The 17,883-nt window shown below is 59.1% G+C and overlaps 1 protein-coding gene across 3 annotated transcripts in view; it reads left to right on the top strand.

The window, feature by feature from the left end:
* Positions 1 to 17,883, top strand: part of SH3BP5 (SH3 domain binding protein 5) — a 57,786-nt gene that overhangs the window by 37,499 nt on the left and 2,404 nt on the right. For all 3 annotated transcript variants that reach the window (XM_008266026.4, XM_002716172.5, XM_051818481.2), the window contains 4 exons: positions 8,923 to 9,087; positions 15,901 to 16,031; positions 16,497 to 16,539; positions 17,088 to 17,307. In XM_008266026.4, coding sequence (XP_008264248.2) covers positions 9,064 to 9,087; positions 15,901 to 16,031; positions 16,497 to 16,539; positions 17,088 to 17,307 — 418 coding nt within the window. In that variant the 5' untranslated portion in view covers positions 8,923 to 9,063. The remainder of the gene's footprint in view (positions 1 to 8,922; positions 9,088 to 15,900; positions 16,032 to 16,496; positions 16,540 to 17,087; positions 17,308 to 17,883) is intronic.

Raw genomic sequence — 17,883 nt, 5'->3', positions numbered from 1 at the left:
AGTGCATCTTCCAGCCACGGTTTCTGCTCCCATTCGCCTCCTTGGTCACCGAGGTTGCTGCTGCTTCCACAGAGCATAGAAATCCCATGTGCTGAGTGGGAGGGGCCAGCTGGGGGCTGCTGGACTGTTTGCTGTTGCAGCTGGACACTGTTGAGGGGCCTGGGCCTGGGGCTGCAGGTGTCCCTGGGTTTGGGTTGTCTTCTTGTCTCTCTCCTCCCTGACCTGCTCTTTATGGGTCTCCCCCGGGCTCCCAGGCCAGGAGAAGACACTCCAAGTTCCCAAGCCACACAGTGAGCTGGTGTTCACTGAGTCACTTCGTTGGAGTGACCTTGGCCTCTGCCGACGGCAGCCCGTTGGGAGGGAAGTGAAGCGTTTGTGCAAAGGTGTCCAGTTAAGCAAGAGCCGCCTCTTGTAGATCCCGCCTGGCAGGGAGCGGGCTGCTGACAGATATTCCTTTCATTCCTTTTGAGTATTTATTGTCTCAGGGATAGCAATGGCTTTAAAACCCACTTATGTATCTATTTAGTTTGAGAGACAGCTCACCAGCCAGATCCCATCAGCTGGTTTAAGTCCCAGATGCTCACAGCAGCAGGGGCGCGAGCCAGGAGCTGGGAACTCCATCCACGGTGTTCCCATGTGGGTGGCGGGAACCTGACTACTTGAGCCATCACCACTGCTCCCAGGGGTCTGCACTGGTGGGAAGATGGAGTCAAAAGCCCTAGGTGAGACTTGAACCTGGGCACTCTGAGGTAGGACATGGTCATTGTCGTTGTCCTTTTTTTCCAAAGATTGATTTATTTGATAAGCAGAGAGAGAGAGAGGAAGGGATCTTTAATCTGCTGGTTGACAATCCAAATGGCCAGGCCAAAGCCAGGAGCCAGCAACTCCATCCAGGTCTTCCACATGGGTGCAGGGGCCCAAGCTCTTGGGCCATCTTCTGCTTCTTTTCCAGGCACATTAGCAGGGAGCTGGATCAGAAGAGGATTAATCAGGACTCAAACCGGCACCCATATTGGATGCTGGCACTGCAGGCCACGGCCTAACCCACTGCGCTACAGCGATGGCTCTGGACGTAGGCTTCTTAACCAGCCTCTTAACCAATGAGCTGAATGTCTGGCTCTGAACCCATGTATCTTTATTTGAAATGTACACACACACAAACAAATACACAGGTATCTACATCTACCTGTTGCATTCTCTGGTTCACTCCTCAAATGCCCACAACATCTGGGGTTAAACCAGGGCAAAGCTGGGAACGTGCTGTGTAGGTGACAGGGACTCAATTATTTGAGTTGTCACCTGCTGCCTTCCAGGAGGAAGTTGGACTAGAAGCAGTCCTGGGACTCAAAATGGGAAGCAGACATATTTTTTTTTTTTAAGATTTATTTATTTATTTGAAAGAATTACACAGAGAGAAGGAGAGGCAGAGAGAGAGAGAGAGGGGGGTCTTCCATTCATTGGTTCACTCCCCAATTGCCCGCAATGGCCGGAGCTGTGCTGATCTGAAGCCAGGAGCCAGGAGCCTCCTCCGGGTCTCCCACGTGGATGCAGGGGCCCAGGGTGTTGGGCCATCTTCCACTGCTTTCCCAGGCCATAGCAAAGAGCTGGATCAGAGGTGGAGCAGCCAGGATGGGATGCCGGCATCGCAGGTGGCCTTACCCGCTACGCCACAGCACCGGCCTTAGGATGCAGGCATCTTGATGGCGCTGTGCCTAATGCCCACCCCTAACCTGTTTGTTTAACTCATGTTAGAAAGCAGTTTCCGAGTGAAGCTGAGCGGAGTGCAGGATTAGCACCGCGTGGCGGGCTGGGCAGGTGGTGAGGATGGGCAGCGCTCCATGTGTTCTCACTGCCTCTTTCCCGGAATCCAGAGGCTGAGCCTCCCTGGGCCATGTGTGATGATGTCTCCTTGTGATTGGCTGTTAGTTTCCTAGCCGTCTGGATGTGATTGAGGGAGTTTGGGAAGGATGGGTGGTTCGGGAACCACAGACTTGGTCTTCCCGTGTTGGCTGAGCATGAGAGTGGCCTTCTTCAGCACAGTGGTGGGTAGGAGCTGGGGAGTAGTCTTTCTGGGACATGGGACGGGCTCGGGGACGGGGAACACACCAGCCATGCCGCAGCATGGCTGTGTGTGGGGCGGGGAGGGGGAGTGGCAGGCGTTCTGCTCCGTGCTGGGTGCATGATTCCCACGTTTGCCAAGTTTTGGGTTTGCAGATTCTCGGGTGCTTGGCTGCTGCTGAGCAGTATAGGCTGTCTGAACGGGTTCTCCATCAAGTGCTGGCAAACTGAAGCTCAGTAGAAATTCAGGAAAGAGGGGACCTGTGAGTCTAGAATAGGACCATTCGTTGTAGACTGAGGGGTGACAAGAACTTTTTAAATGGCCTCAGGGATTCCATAAGCAAGAAGAGCTGACCATTCGGTGGCGGCCTCCAGCACGCCGTGGTACGTGAGAATTCAGAGGACCGGACGTTTGAGATGGGTTTCTGAGGATGAGCCGGAGTCCCCTGCAGGGAGGTGAGGGAGAAGGGCGTGTTCCTGGCCTCCAGGAGTAGGGAGTGGATGGTGAGGGGCTCCGTCTCGCTGGGCAGGGGGAGCGTGTGCCGCAGCCTGGTCCTGTTGAGGAAGGGGTGTTAGGCCAGGGAGCAGGCCATCAGATGCACACTTTGTCAGGAGTGCCAGTGTCCCGAATGCTGTTGTGTGAGACTCGGTCTACGCCACGTGGAGTGTGGGACTGGGAGCGGGGAGGCCAGACAGAAAGCTTTTCATTTAATCCAGCGAAGTCACCATGGCAGGCACCTCTGCTGCGGGTTCCATTGAGCCATTGGTGCCTAGGTACGGAGCCACAGAGGGCGCGCCACGCCTGTGCCCGCTCGGTGGAGTGGGTGTGCAGCTGGCAGTGTGCAGGGGGTTTCTGGAAGTGAGTTTTCGTGAGCTCCTCAGCAGGCTGCAGCGTTGGAGACGTGGAACGGCACAGGGCCCGGGTGTGCTGCGTCCCTGCAGCTTGTTGGGGTTGGGGGTCTGGGTTCGAGTTCCAGTTCCCTTCCTTGCTAAGCCCTGGAGCTTGGACCAGGCCTGTTGCTTTGAGTGTAAATGGGTACAGAACCTGCCAGCAGGCCTGGAGGCCAGACTCCACATGGCACCCACTGGGGCTGTGGTAACCAAATGCCCTTTGCTGGCGCCTGCTGTGCCCTCCGCCAGGGCAGTGTGAGTGGAGGGTAGCATTGGCCCAGGCCTGCAGGCAGGCTTTGGCCCTGCCTGGGAGGACTGTGTAATGAGAGTGGCTTTTATTAGTGCTTTTGGTCTTCTGTCCATGGTAGGACTTGGAATGAGCTGGGGGTTAGTGTCATAGCAGGAGAGAGCATTTTGCCTCCTAAACTCCCCTCACTGCCCATCTTAGAGGCGTTTCTTTCTTTTGGTTTTGTTTACTTTCTGAAAATCTTGCCTCTTGTAGGGCCCGCCAGCATCCCTGTTCTAGTGAGTAGCATTTCCTTAAGGGTTACGTGAAAGGGAACTAGCAAAAGCAGTAACTGATGAACCAGTGGTTTCGAAGACCAGGCTTTGTAACTTTTTTTTTAAAGATTGTATTTATTTGAAAGGCATAGTTACAGAGAGGCGGAGGCAGAGAGAGAAAGAGAGAGAGGTCTTCCATCCGCTGGCTCACTCCCCAAATGGCCTAAATGGCTGAAGCTAAGCCAATCTGGAGCCAGGAGCTTCTTCTGGGTTTCCCACACTGGTGCAGGGGCCCAAGCACTTGGGCCATCTTCTACTGTTTTCTCAGGCCATAGCAGAGAGCTGGATGGGAAGTAGAGCAGCCGGGACTTGAACCGGTGCCCATATTGGGTGCCGGCACCCGCTACACCACAGTACCGGCCTCCTCACCCCCGTAACTTTCTTTTTTGGAATTTCTCAGGTGTACACTAAAGCAGGGAGAGAGTCATTGTGAACCCCCTGTCCCTGTCGCTGGCGTCAGCAGTTACTAACGTCACTCATGTTTCATTTCCCCGTCTCGATACTCACTCACCCTAGCGGAGAAGAACCTTTAAAAGATCACAGTTTTATTTCTTAACAAAGTTAATCATAGATGTTTTATAAAAAAAAGTATTCATTTTTCTGAAAGGCAGGGTGAGCGAGCGTGAGAGAGAGAGATTGTAGAATTGAGCATCTACTGATTCACTCCCCAGCTGGCCGCGGTGACCAAGGCTGGCCCGGTTGAAGCCAGGAGCCTGGTTATCCGCCATGTGGGTGCAGGGGCCCAAGCACTTGGGCCATCTTCTGCTGCTTTCCCAGGTGCCTTAGCCGGGAGCTGGATTGGAAGTGGAGCAGGCAGGACTCAAACTGGCGCCCATATGGGCTGCCAGCATTATGTGCACTGGCTCATTAATGCCCTGTGCCACAACACCGGCCCAGTCATAATTCTTAAATATCGTCTAGTTCTTTTTCAGATTTCCCCAGCCGTTTCAAATATGTGCCGTCTTAGGATTGGTTTAAAGCAAGCCACTGGAAGCAGCTGCTTTGTTGTGGTTTGCTCAGGAGCAGGGGCTGCCTCCTGCTCCTCCCACTGTTACTCCTTAACCCAGTGGCATGGCGTGGAGTATAAAGAACTGAATGGTAGATCACCAGCGAAGGGATAGCTGATTAAGACACGCACCAGGAAGCAGTTTTAGAAACTTTTTATTGTGGAAAACTTGCAAGCATACAGTGATGTTGCAAAAGCAAAGTCATTCGATGGTTCCACGGCCCACTGCCCGTGGCTGCTGACCACCGCTGTGATTCTTTGTGTGCAGCCCCTGGGGGACCACAGGCCTTGGCATTCCAGTCTGCGGAGGTGAGTGACTTGTTCAAGGTCATGGACCCACGACAATGGCCATTGTTGTTGGTGCCAGGAATGTGCCCTGTTCCTCCTGCGGCCTCACAGTGGCCCGATTGTCCTGGGCAGTCAATGCCAGTTCTGTCCAAGGCGTTGGAATGTTTGCTTTGTTGCCACTTGTTAAGAGCTGGGGTCCTGGGCCTTGGAGAGCTATGGAGAACCATCCGTGTGGTGCTGGTGGGACCATCTCTGGACGGCTGTCCCTGCAAGTGTTGGTAGCTGTGCTGCTGATGCCCAGGTAGCCAGGGCTGGGCCTGTCGAGGCAGAAGCGGAGCACGGGAATGACCTGGCTCCTCCACCTCCCGGCGCTGGGCTCAGAGCTCTGCGGGGCGTCTTGTGCCGGCCGGGTCTCGTCTGCTGAGGCAGGAAGATGTTATTTCTAGAGCTGGGACCCCCGGTTCTTTGCACAGCCCACTCCTGGGCCCCTTTTCTCAGGGGAAGCCAGCAGCTACTCATTAACTGCCGAGGACTGTCACGGGCACAGCTCCAGAGCGGGCGCTTCCTGCCACGGGTGGCGTCCGTCCTGCTGTGCCCGCCCTCAGATCGTCGGGCGGTGACCAGGCCACTTTCCGTGGCCCGGGTCTGTGTGTTGTGCATCGCAGTGGAAGGGTGTAGAGGCTTCCCTCATGGATGTGTCTTGCACACCTTGCAGGTGCTGCTGTGTCCTGGGGGTGCTGTGGAGATGGCAGGCGTGTGAGTGGCAGCGCAGGGAGGAAGGGACAGACCCGCCCCAGCAGGGGACCCTGAGTTTTTGTTTCCGTGATAAAATGGCTGATGCACATTGTTTCTCTGTCCTTGAGTTCTGTGGGCTGGGGGTCTAGGTGTGGCGGTGAGCCCCGTCTGTGAGTGTGGCGCCCCCACCCCCCAACATCGGCAGTTCTGTGTGGGTGAGGGGGGATGCTGCTGTGGTGCCGGCAGCACCGTGGGGAGAGCAGGAGGAAGCCCGCAGCAAGGCGCCTCCTCTGCCCAGGGTGGGTGACTGCAGTGCCCCTGCAGTGACAGGAGGGCTGTGACCTGGGGCGTGCTGGTTCCGGGGGCCTGCTGTGTGGTTGGCAGGCCATGAGCCGCCATGACTGAGAAGGGTATAGAAGTGTGGGAGGCGGGCCGGCGCCGTGGCTCACTTGGTTAATCCTCCACCTGTGGTGCCGGCATCCCATATGGGTGCTGGTTCTAGTTCCGGCTGTCCCTCTTCCAATCCAGCTCTCTGCTGTGGCCCAGGAGGGCAGTGGAGGATAAAAAAAAGTGTGGGAGGGTTCACAGGTATTGGCACAAAACCTTGGCCCCTCCTGCTTCGCAGCTCTTTTTTTTTTTTTTTTTTTTTTTAATTTACTTGAAAGAGTTACAGAGAGACAGAGGCAGAGAGAGAGAGAGAGAGAGGTCTTCTACCTACTGGTTCACTCCTCCGATGGCTGCAGCAGCTAGAGCTGTGCTGATCTGAAGCCAGGAGCCAGGAGCTTCTTCCCAGTTTGCCATGTGGGTGCAGGGCCCAAGCACTTGGGCCATCCTCTACTGCTTTCCCAGGCCATAGCAGAGAGCTGGATCGAAGTGGAGCAGCTCAGACCCAAACCAGTGCCCATATGGGATGCGGGCACTGCAGGTGGCGGCTTTACCCTCTACACCACAGCGCTGGCCCCTTGCTTGGCAGTTCTTGAACTGGGGAGACGCTCTGGGGTGGCACACAATGCCCGGTCGTTGCGGCCATTTGTGGAGTGAACCAGTGGATGGAAGCTCTCTCTGTCTCCACCACCCTTTGCTATAGTGCTGCCTTTCAAATAAATAAATGAATGAATCCTTACAAAAAAGATGTGTCATGCACGGCCGCCTGGGCCGAGCCATGTCTCCCCCGCCTCCGTGGAGTCTGGGAGTCATCTTCTTGGGAGGAGCTATGGGAAGTGCCAGGCTGCGGTGTGGCCGCCGCTGTGTTGGGGACATCCCTGCAAGGGCATCTCTACTTGCTTGAACAGAGAATAGGTTCATAATTAGGGAGGATTGCAGCGAGATGTCCTGTGAGTGTCCTGGCAGGTACAGCGTCCTCCTGTGTCTCCTGGTGTTGGTTTGCAGTGTGGTGAGGGGGGCGGGGTGGGTCTTGCCGGCCACGTTGCTCCTCAGTGGGTTGATCAGCTCCAGGGAGGTAGTGTGGCTGAGCACGCCTGAGTGGGCGTGGGTGACTTGGCTGGTCCCAGGGCCGCAGGGTGGGGCCGCGGCAGGCAGGTTCCTCATCAAAGGTGTTGCCTGGCCTTCCTTGTGAGCCGAGGCCGCAAGAGCTCTTAGAGATCCTCTTCTCAGGGCACTGGGTTCCTCCCGGCTTGGCCTGCGCTGGCCCTTGCCTGTCTCTGTGTCACCCTCTCCTTTGTCCTCGGCCAGGACCCCTGCAGCTCGCCCTGCAGGAAGTCATTTCTCCTTGGAGTTCCCTGTGGACTCCCTGCAGGCTGCGGAGTCCACCTTGGGCTGCTTCCTGGCGGAGCCCCCCTGGGGCCCCTCCCCCTCCCCTTTTGCCCTGGGGCGGGGTGGGGGTGGGGAGCTGGCGTGCTCCCAAGCCTCAGGTTCTCCTTTTCCCCTTCATCTTCTTCACAAGCGCCCTCAGCCTGCGGTTTCTGAACACTTCCTCTAAGTCATGTGAGAGTCACTCCCGGGCAGGGTGGGGCCCTGCTGGTCCTTCTCCCTTCTGAGCCCCAGGGGGCTGCCCCCTGGGTGTCCCAGCAGGGCCTCTGTCAGCCTAGGGGGACCCTGCGGTGGCCGACCCTTGGCCGTGGCCTGCGGGGGCTTTGGCGGGTGAACGGGATGTTTGGCAGCTGATTTCAGACACATTCACACTGCTGTAGTCATAGCCACGCGGCCTGTTCTTTGGGAAGCATTTCCCCCATCCTAGAGAAATGCAGTGTGCGTCTGCTACGTATTTTACATTTCCCAGTAGACAGAGTGGGGGAAAAAAAAGGGGGGGGGCAGCACCATAGGTTAATCCTCCGCCTGCGGCACTGGCATCCCATATGGGCGCCGGGTTCTAGTCCCAGTTGCTCCTCTTCCAGGCCAGCTCTCTGCTGTGGCCCGGGAGTGCAGTGGAGGATGGCCCAAGTGCTTGGGCGCCTGCACCCGCGTGGGAGACCAGGAGGAGGCACCTGGCTCCTGGCTTCGGATCGGCGCAGCGCGCCGGCCGTAGCAGCCATTTAGGGAGTGAACCAACGGAAGGAAGACCTTTCTCTCTGTCTCTCTCTCTCACTGTCTATAACTCTACCTGTCAAATAAATTTTAAAAAAGGAAACAAATGACCTTAATTTGAATGTATTTTACTTGGCCTCCCTATATCCCAGATGTTTCATCGTGTACTAAGTGCACAAATCACCCAGGGGCTGTTTTGTAGAGAGTCTTTAAAAATTAGGCGTGTTTTGTGCTCCACAGCGGATTAATACCATTTCAGATGCTCAGGAGCCCCCACGGGCTGGTGGGGCTGAGCTCTTACAGGTAGGCCCTTCCCTTGTCGCTGGTGTCCGTGAGTGTGACTGCAGTGGGGGGCTGTGTGGCAGAGCCACAGTGCTGGCCTGGGGACCGTGCTGCCAGCAGTCTGCCCCCAGCTCCCCGTTAACCAGCCCTGTGACCCTGGGTGGCCCGTGCTCCCTTGGGATCCTGCTCCCGTGGGGCCTCTCTGGTTCTGACATGCCCACAGTTGAGCCACAGGCCTGGGCAGGGAAGGTATTGGGCACCACCGTGTCCACCTTGGCCTTAGGAATCTCCCGGAGCGTGTGACCACAGCTGGGTGCACCTGTCTGCCACTGACTGAGGGCCCATGTGTTTCTTCTGATCCTTTGGGTCCTGCATTGGGAAAAGTACCCGTTCAGCGAGTCGGCACCCGCTCCTCGTCGGGCGACTGTTGTCCTGTCTGGCGTTTCCAAGGCCTTGGGGTACCTCGCCTGTCCCAGAGTGGGAGAGGCAGAGCTGGACGGGGCACATCCTGGCTCTCAGGGTGCTCGTTTCCTTGGGGGTGGGGGTCGGGGTGGGGGAGAGCGTGACAGGCCATGGGGAGCCCCTGTCACTTCTTACGGGGGTGCTTTGTCACGCAGGCTCAGCTGGAAGCCCAGAAGGCCACACAGGACTTCCAGAGGGCCACGGAGGTGCTGCGTGCCGCCAAGGAGACCATCTCGCTGGCCGAGCAGCGGCTGCTGGAGGATGACAAGCGACAGTTCGACTCCGCCTGGCAGGAGATGCTGAACCACGCCACCCAGAGGGTAGGAGCCGCCCTGGGCTGCGGCTGCGCCCGCGCTGCACTGCGCATGCGCTGCGTTCCCCCAGGTGTCCATAGTCTCTCTCCAGAGGTCAGCTTATCTTCAGGTGGTCCCAGCCTGGTGCCAGGTCCCACTCGGGTCACTGCTCCCCCGCTCAGGGCCGCTTGGAGGTCAGCCTGGTAGAGCTCATCCCTGAAGGTCTTGACCGTGGACTTGGGCACCTCAGGGGGACCAGGTAGTTTTCCACAGTCCATTCCCACGGAGCCCCAGCAGAGGGCCGTGCCCGGGTGTGGAGTTCCAAGTGGACGTCTCAACCGCGCTGGACCTGGGCTCGGCGGTGGTGCTGTTGGTGGAAGGCGGGGGTCGTGGTGGATTAGACCAGAGTTCAGGGGGCCTGGTGAGGCTGGGATTCGAGGAGCCAGCCTGTGTGGAGGAAGCGGGCTGTGTCTGATCTTCAGTCCTTGACTGGCTTGGTTTTCTGCTGTTATTCTGGGGCTCCTGTCTGGCCAGGTGGCTCCACGTGGGAAGTGGTAGAACTCTGGTCCGCTGGGGCTGCTGTAACTGATGGACCGTAAACCCAGTGGTTTATAAGCCCCAGAAAAGTGCACCCCCCAGTTCCTGAGAACGAGGCGCCGGCAGGTGTGTCTACAGAGGGCTCATCTCCCGGCTCGTGGTGGCACGGGGCACAGAGCTCTCTTGGGTCTCTGTCATAAAGGCACCAGTACTGTTAACAGAGGCTTTACACTGTGAGCTGATCAGCCCAAAGGCCCCACCCCCTAAGGCCACCACGCCAGGGATCAGGTTTCAGCACAGGACTTGGGGGCTGGGGGACAGGTAGGGATGACAGCGGGACCTGGGCAGGGGCAGGTAGAGAGGACAGTTTGGCTGCGCGGGACCTGGGCACTCCTGCCTGCCTCTGCTGGGCTTCTATGCTGCCCAGAATGGGGGCCTCCTGGGTTCCTCCCTCCTGTTCCTGCTGACCTTCAGCGCCAGCCTGGGCCCGGCCTCCCCCCCCCACCCCCACCCCCCAACTGGCTGACTGCAGGGTGGCCAGGGAGCTTCGCTCCGGGGGCGTCAGACCACAGCTCTGGCCCAGGCCGGGGTCAGGGAGGCAGGGTCAGGTCACGGTGCTGAGCTGTGGCTCCCGAGGCTGCCAGGGGACTGGAATAGAAAGGCGGGAGGGGTGCCAGCAGCCTCTCCCCTTTCAGTGTCGCACGGATAGGGGCCCGCGCTTCCTTAAATAGAAAGCCAGGGTCAGATCCTTGACCACCTCCCCGCGGGTCTGCCCAGGAGCTGGCTCTGTGTGAGTCTTCTGCCCCCCAGTGGGCCTGATGCTCACAGCTGAGTCCAGGCTGGGACCGCTTTTTGGGGGTCAGTCGGGGAAGCCAAAGGGGAGGGTGGAAATCTTGGAGATTGACAAGCCAGAGAGGTTTGAAATGGACACCCCGTCATTCCACTCCCCGTGCCTGCCCTCCCTGCACTAAGAGAACCCAGCCATCAGCTGTCCTCAAAGCCTCCCTCCACCCCTGCTGGAGCTCTGGGTCGGCCTGTAAGAAATTATTCCATGTGTTCTTTAAAAGACGAGCAAAGCTTAAAAACAAACAAACAAACAAACAAAAAACACCGAGCAAAGCATGCATCTGCTTTGAATGTCACTTTACAAAATTAAAATTATTTTTTCCAAACATTTGTTTCGTATGAGAGACTCACAAAGAAATCTCCCATCTGCTGGTTCATTCCCCAGATACCCACAATGGCCGAGGCTGGGCTAGGGCCAAAGCTGGGAGCCCAGAAGTCCATCCGGGTCTCCCTGGGGTCTCCAACCGGGGACCCAGTTGCTGGAGCCGTCCGGGCTCTGCCCTGGCAGAGGCTGGAGTCAGAAGCCAGAGCGGGAATCAGACTGGGGCACTCAGCTGCAGGATGTTGGGTGTCTTAACTGCTAGGCCAAATGCTCAGCCCTGCACTGATTATCTAGTTTCCCAGTTTTGAGGCCCTAGTGGCGGGGGGGAGTGTGCCCAAGGAGAGGTGCTTCCGGACTTCCACACTGCACACTTTGAGCAGGGGGCACTGTTCACAGCAGTCTTGGGGAAAGTCGCTCTCTGCAGTTGTGCAGTGCACACACCTGGAGCTGTACGAGATGTCCTGGCACCTCCTGAGGTCACGCAGGGCTCCACAGTGGCCCTGGAGGCTCAGGGGATGTGTGCCTTCTCCATGGCTTCCTTAGGGAAGGGCCCAGTCGTTCCGTGTCCTTGGCCATGGGGGACACCTCTGCAGATGAGAGGGCCAGGGCCAGGGCCAGGGCCAGGGTCAGGCTTTCCACCTTGGGGTTGGCGTTTCTCATTTCCTTCACGGTTGCATAGTCTGACTGCTTCTCCCTGAACTGACGGATTCAAAACTGACGCCAGCAAGAGGCAGCCTGAATGCAGCCTGCAGGGCAAGCTCTCTGGACGTGAGGGTGCCACAGAGCTGCATGCTCCCTGCAGGCCAGACGCCTGGCTTTGCGGTTGTGCTGCTGACCGGGAACCCATCTCTGGGATCCCGTCTCCCCAGAAGGGGGCTCATGTTGACCACCGCAGAGCCTCACGGGCCTGGGCGCTCATCCTGCCGAGGGACACTGCTTGTCTGACTTAATCCTCCGGGAAGCCTGCGTCCAAGGAAGGTACTAGCCTAAGGCCGAGGAAGAGCAGACCCAGAGCAAGGCTGGGGTGCAGGTGTTCGGCCTGGGGTTAGGACGCTGCCCGGGACACCCCATTCCATGTCGGGGTGCCTGGGTTTAGTCTCAGTTCTGCTCCCACCTCCAGCTTCCTGCTCTGGTGCACACCCTGGGAGGCAGCAGGGTGATGGCTCACGTGGTTGGCTCCCCGTCTCCCAAGTGGGAGACCTGGATTGAGCTCCTGCCTCCTGGCTTCTGCCTGGTCCAGCCGGGCCATCGTGGGCATTTGGGGGGTGAAGCAGAGGATGGGCGATGTGGGAGTCCATGCCACCTCGCCTCGTCCTCTGTTAAATAAATACCTACACACATAAAAAAAGAAGAGGAGGGGGAGGAGGGCCCAGGGCTGGCCTTTCTGGGAACGTGAGGGCGTTTTGTCCTGGCCCTGCTGCAGGAGGGTGGGCCCGGGAGGAGGGAACACGGCTGGGAGCTGGGGGGGCCTAGGCTGTTCCGAGCTGGTGCAGCAGGTGGCTGCCGGAGGCTCAGCCAGCCCCAGCCCCTGGTCCCGGGGAGCAGGTGAGCTGCGTGGGGCAGCCGTGCTGGCACATGTGGGTCTGAACCGCCCCCTCCCGTGTGGTGGTGAGAGCTGCCTTCTTGGGAGTGGGAAGAATCACGCAGTGGTGTGCAGGGCTCACTGAGGGCCTGAGCAGACGGTGAGACTGCTGTTCCCTGCGGAGCGGCCTGGCCTTGGCCCTGTGCTGCCGGCAAGACACGGAGGGACAGGCCCCTGGGGACGGGCAAGCAGCAAGCTGCGGCCATGTCGGCCGGGTAGCTCCCACTTGGTGCGGGTCGTTCTGCAGGCTTGGGACGCAGGGTGAAGCTTGGCCCACCTGTGCAGTGCCCACCGGCGTCTGGATAGGGAGGCCCCAGCTGTTGGACAAGTCTCCTGTGGGCTGCTCTGAGCAAGGGCAGGGCTCCCGGGGGCGGGCACGCTGCCGGTGCTGGACGGGGCGGGGAGGGTGGTGGCTGGTCTTGGGTGGCATCCCAGGGCCCGCTGCCCACCTGCTTGCCTGGTGCCGGCTCTGGCTGTCTCCTGGGCGGTCCCGGGGGTGGAGTGGGTGTCTGAAGGTTTCGGGAACCCCAGGGTGGCCTGGCTTCTTAGGGCTGCCGGCTGAGGCAGACACAGTCTGAAGTTGGCAGGGAGCCGGTGGCTCGCCCCAGGCATGGAGAAAGTTCCAGAGTATCCAGCTCGGCCCCCTGGAGCAGAGTGCTCCTGGGAGCTGGCCCGGGCAGATGGCGGTGGGGCAGAGGGCCCCAGGGCCGGATGAGAGGAGGGAGCGCAGCCCCTGCCAGCCCCTGCAGCACTTTGGCTGCCACTGCCCCAAAGACCACAGACTCGAGGTCGCCCTCCCAGGTTCACCTGCCGCGGGCTCCAGGTGTTGCTGACTTGAGAGTCACTGCTGGGCTTAGTCTGTTGTGTGCTGGGCAGTGCCTGTACACAGCAGGTACTTAATCAGCGCATGGGGCTCTGAACTGAATATGATGGGAGTAAAGAGGAAGAGCTTGGTACAGGGATGGGGGTGGGGTTCTCGAGTCCAGACCTGACGTCTGGTTAACGGGACCTTTGAGGAGAGCAGGGTGCCCCTTGGGGGGCCTGGGGTGTGGCTTCAGGGGCCTTAGGTCTGAGCCATGGCTGTTCCTTGGGCCGCTTCTGTGGCTGTGCTCTGTTCCCTGCTGCTTCCACTTCCCTGGAGAACCCTGGGCCCGGGGCTGCCCCCTCCTCCCTTGCCTGATGCAGGCTGCAGCAGGAGGGGGGGGGGGCTCCTTGGTTACCTAGGAGACGTGGCCAAGGTGACACGCTTGGTGGCCTTCTCCCCGGAGGCGGGAAGCTGAATGTGTGTGGGCCTCCCTCCCAGCTCGGGAGGCTGCGAGTGTAGGCAGGGAGGGTGGGCTTGGGCCGGGACATGGTGGACGCGGCCTGACGGGCAGAGCGGGGCCAGTGATGTGCTTGTCTGTCACCTCGCAGTCTTGCTGGGAGCTGTGTGAGCGCCTGAGGTCAGGAAGCCTCTGCCTCTGTGTGCCGCACAGCTCCCCAGCCCGGTGTCTGGTTTTGAGTTTTCATCAGAGTCCTGTGGGTAGAGCCCTAGAGCCTGAGATCTGAGACCACCCCGAGAGTCACTGCTGTTTCCCCCAGGGTCACGTGTGACATGCTTCTCGTGCGTTTCAGTGCAAAAAGAAAAAATGCTTCCAGCCCTCTGGTCCCGGTTGAGCAAGCGCGTCACCACTGCCTTAGCTCAGTTGCTTCTGGTTTTGTTTTTATTGTTTTAAAAACTACTACCAGTGTGGAAGCCTTTGTTAAAAGATACATCACTGGGGCTGGCGCTGTGGCGTAGTGGGTTAACGCCTGGCCTGAAGCGCTGGCATCCCACATGGGTGCCAGTTTGAGACCCAACTGCTCCACTTCTGACCCAGCTCTCTGCTGTGGCCTGGGAAAGCAGTAGACGATGGCCCAAGTCCCTGGGCCCCTGCACCCACTTGGGAGACCTGGAAGAAGCTCCTGGCTTCGGATCAGCTCAGCTCTGGCCGTTGAATTCATTTGGGGAGTGAGCCAGCAGATGGAAGACCTCTCTGTCTCTCTGTCCCTTTCTCTTTGGTTTTACCTGGCTCTGTAACTCTGTCTTAAAAAAAAAAAAGGCAGTTACATACAAACACACACACACAGAGGAAGAGAGAGAAAGGTCTTCCGTCTACTGGTTCACTCCCTAAAAGGCCAGAGCTGGGCCGATTGAAAACCAGGAGCTTCTTGGAGGTCTCCCACACAGGTGCAAGGGCCCAGGCACTCGGGCCATCTTCTGTTGCTTTCCCAGGCACATTAGCAGGCAGCTGGATCAGAAGTGGAGCAGCTGAGACTTGAACCTGCACCCACACGGGATGCTGGGGCTGCACGCTGGGGCTTTACCTGCTACACCACAGCCGCCCCCCCCCCCCAACTTTTTCATGCCTGTAGTAAGCCTTTCGTGACCTGCCCTGCTAGCCTTTAGAGTCCTTATCACAACGCAGTGCGCCGTGGCTGACCGTGGCTGCTGGCCAGGAGGAGATGGCAGGACGTTGGCCTCCCAGGTGGGGGGCCTCACTCTTAACCTTAAGTTCTGGGCACAGCGGCCCCTTCCTGCAGTGTCCTGCTGGGCTCCACAGGACAATCAAGACCCCAGATCAGCGTGCGTGAGCTGTTGGTGGAAGATGGAGAGGGGTTAGGAAGCTGTCGCTGTGGCCAGGTGCTTCTCCTCTCCTCCAGGCAGGCCTTGTTCTGTTGCTTGGGTTTAGGAGGCCGGGCAGAGGGCTGGCCGGGCCCCCGTCTCTGGGTGTGTGCTATTGAGGGCCCTGGACCGATGGCCTTTGAGTCACCAGGCTTAACAAAATGTTCCCACCAGGACATCCTGCCAGAACTTTGGTCTCCTGGTCATAAACCTTTGTAAGCCTTGAAATCAGATCGGAGCGACTTGGCTTTTGTTTAACGTTGACCCTTCCAGGTCCTGGATTCTTCTGTGGCCGGCCAGCTAATTTGGGACATTTGGGAAAGGCCCAAACAACCGAAATCGGGATTGCCTCGTTGGCTACACTGCTGTCACACCTGTTTGCGTCTCTGTTTAAGATGTTTTACTTGGAAGGCGGAGTGACAGGGAGGGAGGGAGAGACCAGAGATCTTCCATCCGGTTCACTCTCCAAGTGGCTGCAACAGCCAGGGCTGGGCCAGACCGAAGCCAGGAGCCAGGTCCTCCAGGCCTGCTTCCCACATGGGCGGCAGAAGCCCGACTCCTTGGGTCATCATCGCCTGTCTTCCCAGGCGCATCAGCAGGAAGCTGGGTGGGAAGCAGAGCCGCTGGACTGAACTGGCGCCCCACGTGGGTGCCAGCGTTGCAGGCAGCAGCCTGACGGGCCCCTGTGCCTGCTGGTGCCCCGTCTTTCTAGGACTCTCCTTCCAGTTTCTCGATGGCTCTGCTCTTTGCCCTGGTGCTGCTTGGCCGTTTGTCTGCCATCAGCCCCTGCCCCGGTTTCTCTCTGCCTGCTCGTTTCCCCAAAGCGTATTTTTACAGAGTGATGTAAGGCACACCCCAAGCAGCAGCTGTTCTGGGCTTGCCCGGGCTGACCCCTGCTCTTGTCTGAAGGTCATGGAGGCCGAGCAGACCAAGACGAGGAGCGAGCTGGTGCATAAGGAGACCGCGGCCAGGTACAACGCCGCCATGGGCCGCATGCGGCAGCTGGAGAAGAAGCTCAAGAGAGCCATCAACAAGTCCAAGTGAGTCTGGTGCGGCCTTCGCCCTCTTTCTCCGGGCCACGCCAAGCCCCTGCTTCCTGCGAAATTGCTGGGCCTCCAAGAGAGAGGAGCGGGGCTGGGGATGGCCTGCCAGCCAGAGACCTGGAGCAGGGTGCACCTGCGGGGCTCCAGAAAGACCTGTCCTGGGGCCCTGGACTCCAGTTCCAGCCGGGAGGGGCCTGGGCCTGGGTGGGGTCCAGGTGCAGTGAGGGAGACGGCCTGCAGGGGGCGCTCTGGGCTCTGCTGAGCAGCAGGTGTTGGCGTCCGTGGCATTTTTGTGGGCAAGGGGAAGGTGGGCAGTGCTGCTGTGCTTCCCCCACCGCCGTGTGTACCCCGGGTGGTGGCTGGGAGCCTCGCCCTCCTTCCCCTTGGCCTCTGCTACAGCCGTGGGGGTCTCTGTCACGGTCACCAGGGTACTCTGAACGCTTTCTTCCTTGTCTTGTGTAGGCCTTACTTTGAGCTCAAGGCGAAGTACTACGTGCAGCTGGAGGTACGTGTGGCCTGGGGCTTCCTGGCGGGTGGGACTTCCTGCCCCTCGGCCCCCGCCTTGTGATGCAGCAGGGCTGTCCCAGGATGCAGTTTGGGCTGTGGTTTTCCCGGGAGCTCCTGGACTGGGCTGTTCCATCCCTTTCTGTCTTGGGCCCGGTTGTGCCTTCGCACTGTGTGCTCCTGGGACCAGCAGCCTGTGCGGGCCCCAGGATTGAAAGGCAGGCTCCCAGGCCCCGCCCTGCACCTGCTGAGTTAGAGACTCTGGGAGTGGGGCCTCCACATGAGCGCATGTTTGAGAAGTACTGTGTTGGGGGCCAAATGGCCAGGACGGCCAGACTGTTGTTCCCTGCTGGGGTGGGCTTTGGGCTGTTGGAGCCTGTCCCCTGGTGGGAGTCGGGGGGCTGATGGGAGGAATCAGGTCTTTCCTCCCTCGTGTGTTGGCAATCCCCAAAGTGATGGGCAGGGGCCGTGTGCTTGCACCTGTCACCTGTGCAGCTCGAGGTCAGCAGGGGGCGCCCTCACTCACCGAGCCTCTCCCTTCCTGTGCAGCTGCTGAAGGCGGCGGTGGACGAGCTGCAGGCCAAGCTGAGCCTGGCAAAAGGCGAGTACAAGACGGCCCTGAAGAACCTGGAGATGATCTCCGACGAGATCCACGAGCGGCGGCGCTCCAGCACCATGGGGCCCCGCGGCTGTGGCGTTGGCGCGGAGGGCAGCAGCGTGGCTGCGGAGGGCCTGGCGGGGAGCAAACCAGAGCCGGACGCCGTCTCTGGTGAGTCGGGCCGTGCGGTGCGCTCCCAGGTCCCCATCCTCTGTGGCCGGCACGGAGGGTCTCAGAGCTCAGCAGGCTACGGCTTCCCAGGATGCTGGGGTCCCGTGAGTCTGGAAGTCATCCCAGACTGGTCTCCCGCGTGGCAGGCAGGGACCCAACAGATCTGACCTGGCTTCTCATGGTGAATCAGGAGACCCCTCCGGCACTGGCCTGCACCCCTCTTTTCTGTGCTACAAGGCCCATGGGCGCTTCCCCAGGACTTCTTTAGTTCTCAGGGAAAAGGGAACCATCATCTAAGCAGCGACTGTGTGTGAATTACCGCTCATTAATCCTCCACGGAGAGAAAGCTGGAGCCCAGAGAAGTTAGGTTACCACTCAGCAAGGTGTGGAGTTGGGGTTTGGATTGAGGTCTGAGCCTGTTTTGTGTCCCCAACGTTCCTGAAGCCCTTGTCATTTGGAGTAATTCTCTGTGGGAGCTGCCAGGCTGTTTCTAAAGGCGAGGGAGGAGGAAAGACCTAGTAACACATGGGCTGTGTGCGGGCTCCAGGAGACTTGGAGACGAGGCCAGGGCCCTGC

This window comes from Oryctolagus cuniculus, chromosome 4, assembly GCF_964237555.1.
Source record: "Oryctolagus cuniculus chromosome 4, mOryCun1.1, whole genome shotgun sequence".
Classification (NCBI taxonomy): Eukaryota; Metazoa; Chordata; class Mammalia; order Lagomorpha; family Leporidae; genus Oryctolagus; species Oryctolagus cuniculus.
The sequence above is the reverse complement of the archived record's forward strand: the minus strand, read 5'-3'. Positions and strand labels throughout refer to the sequence as shown.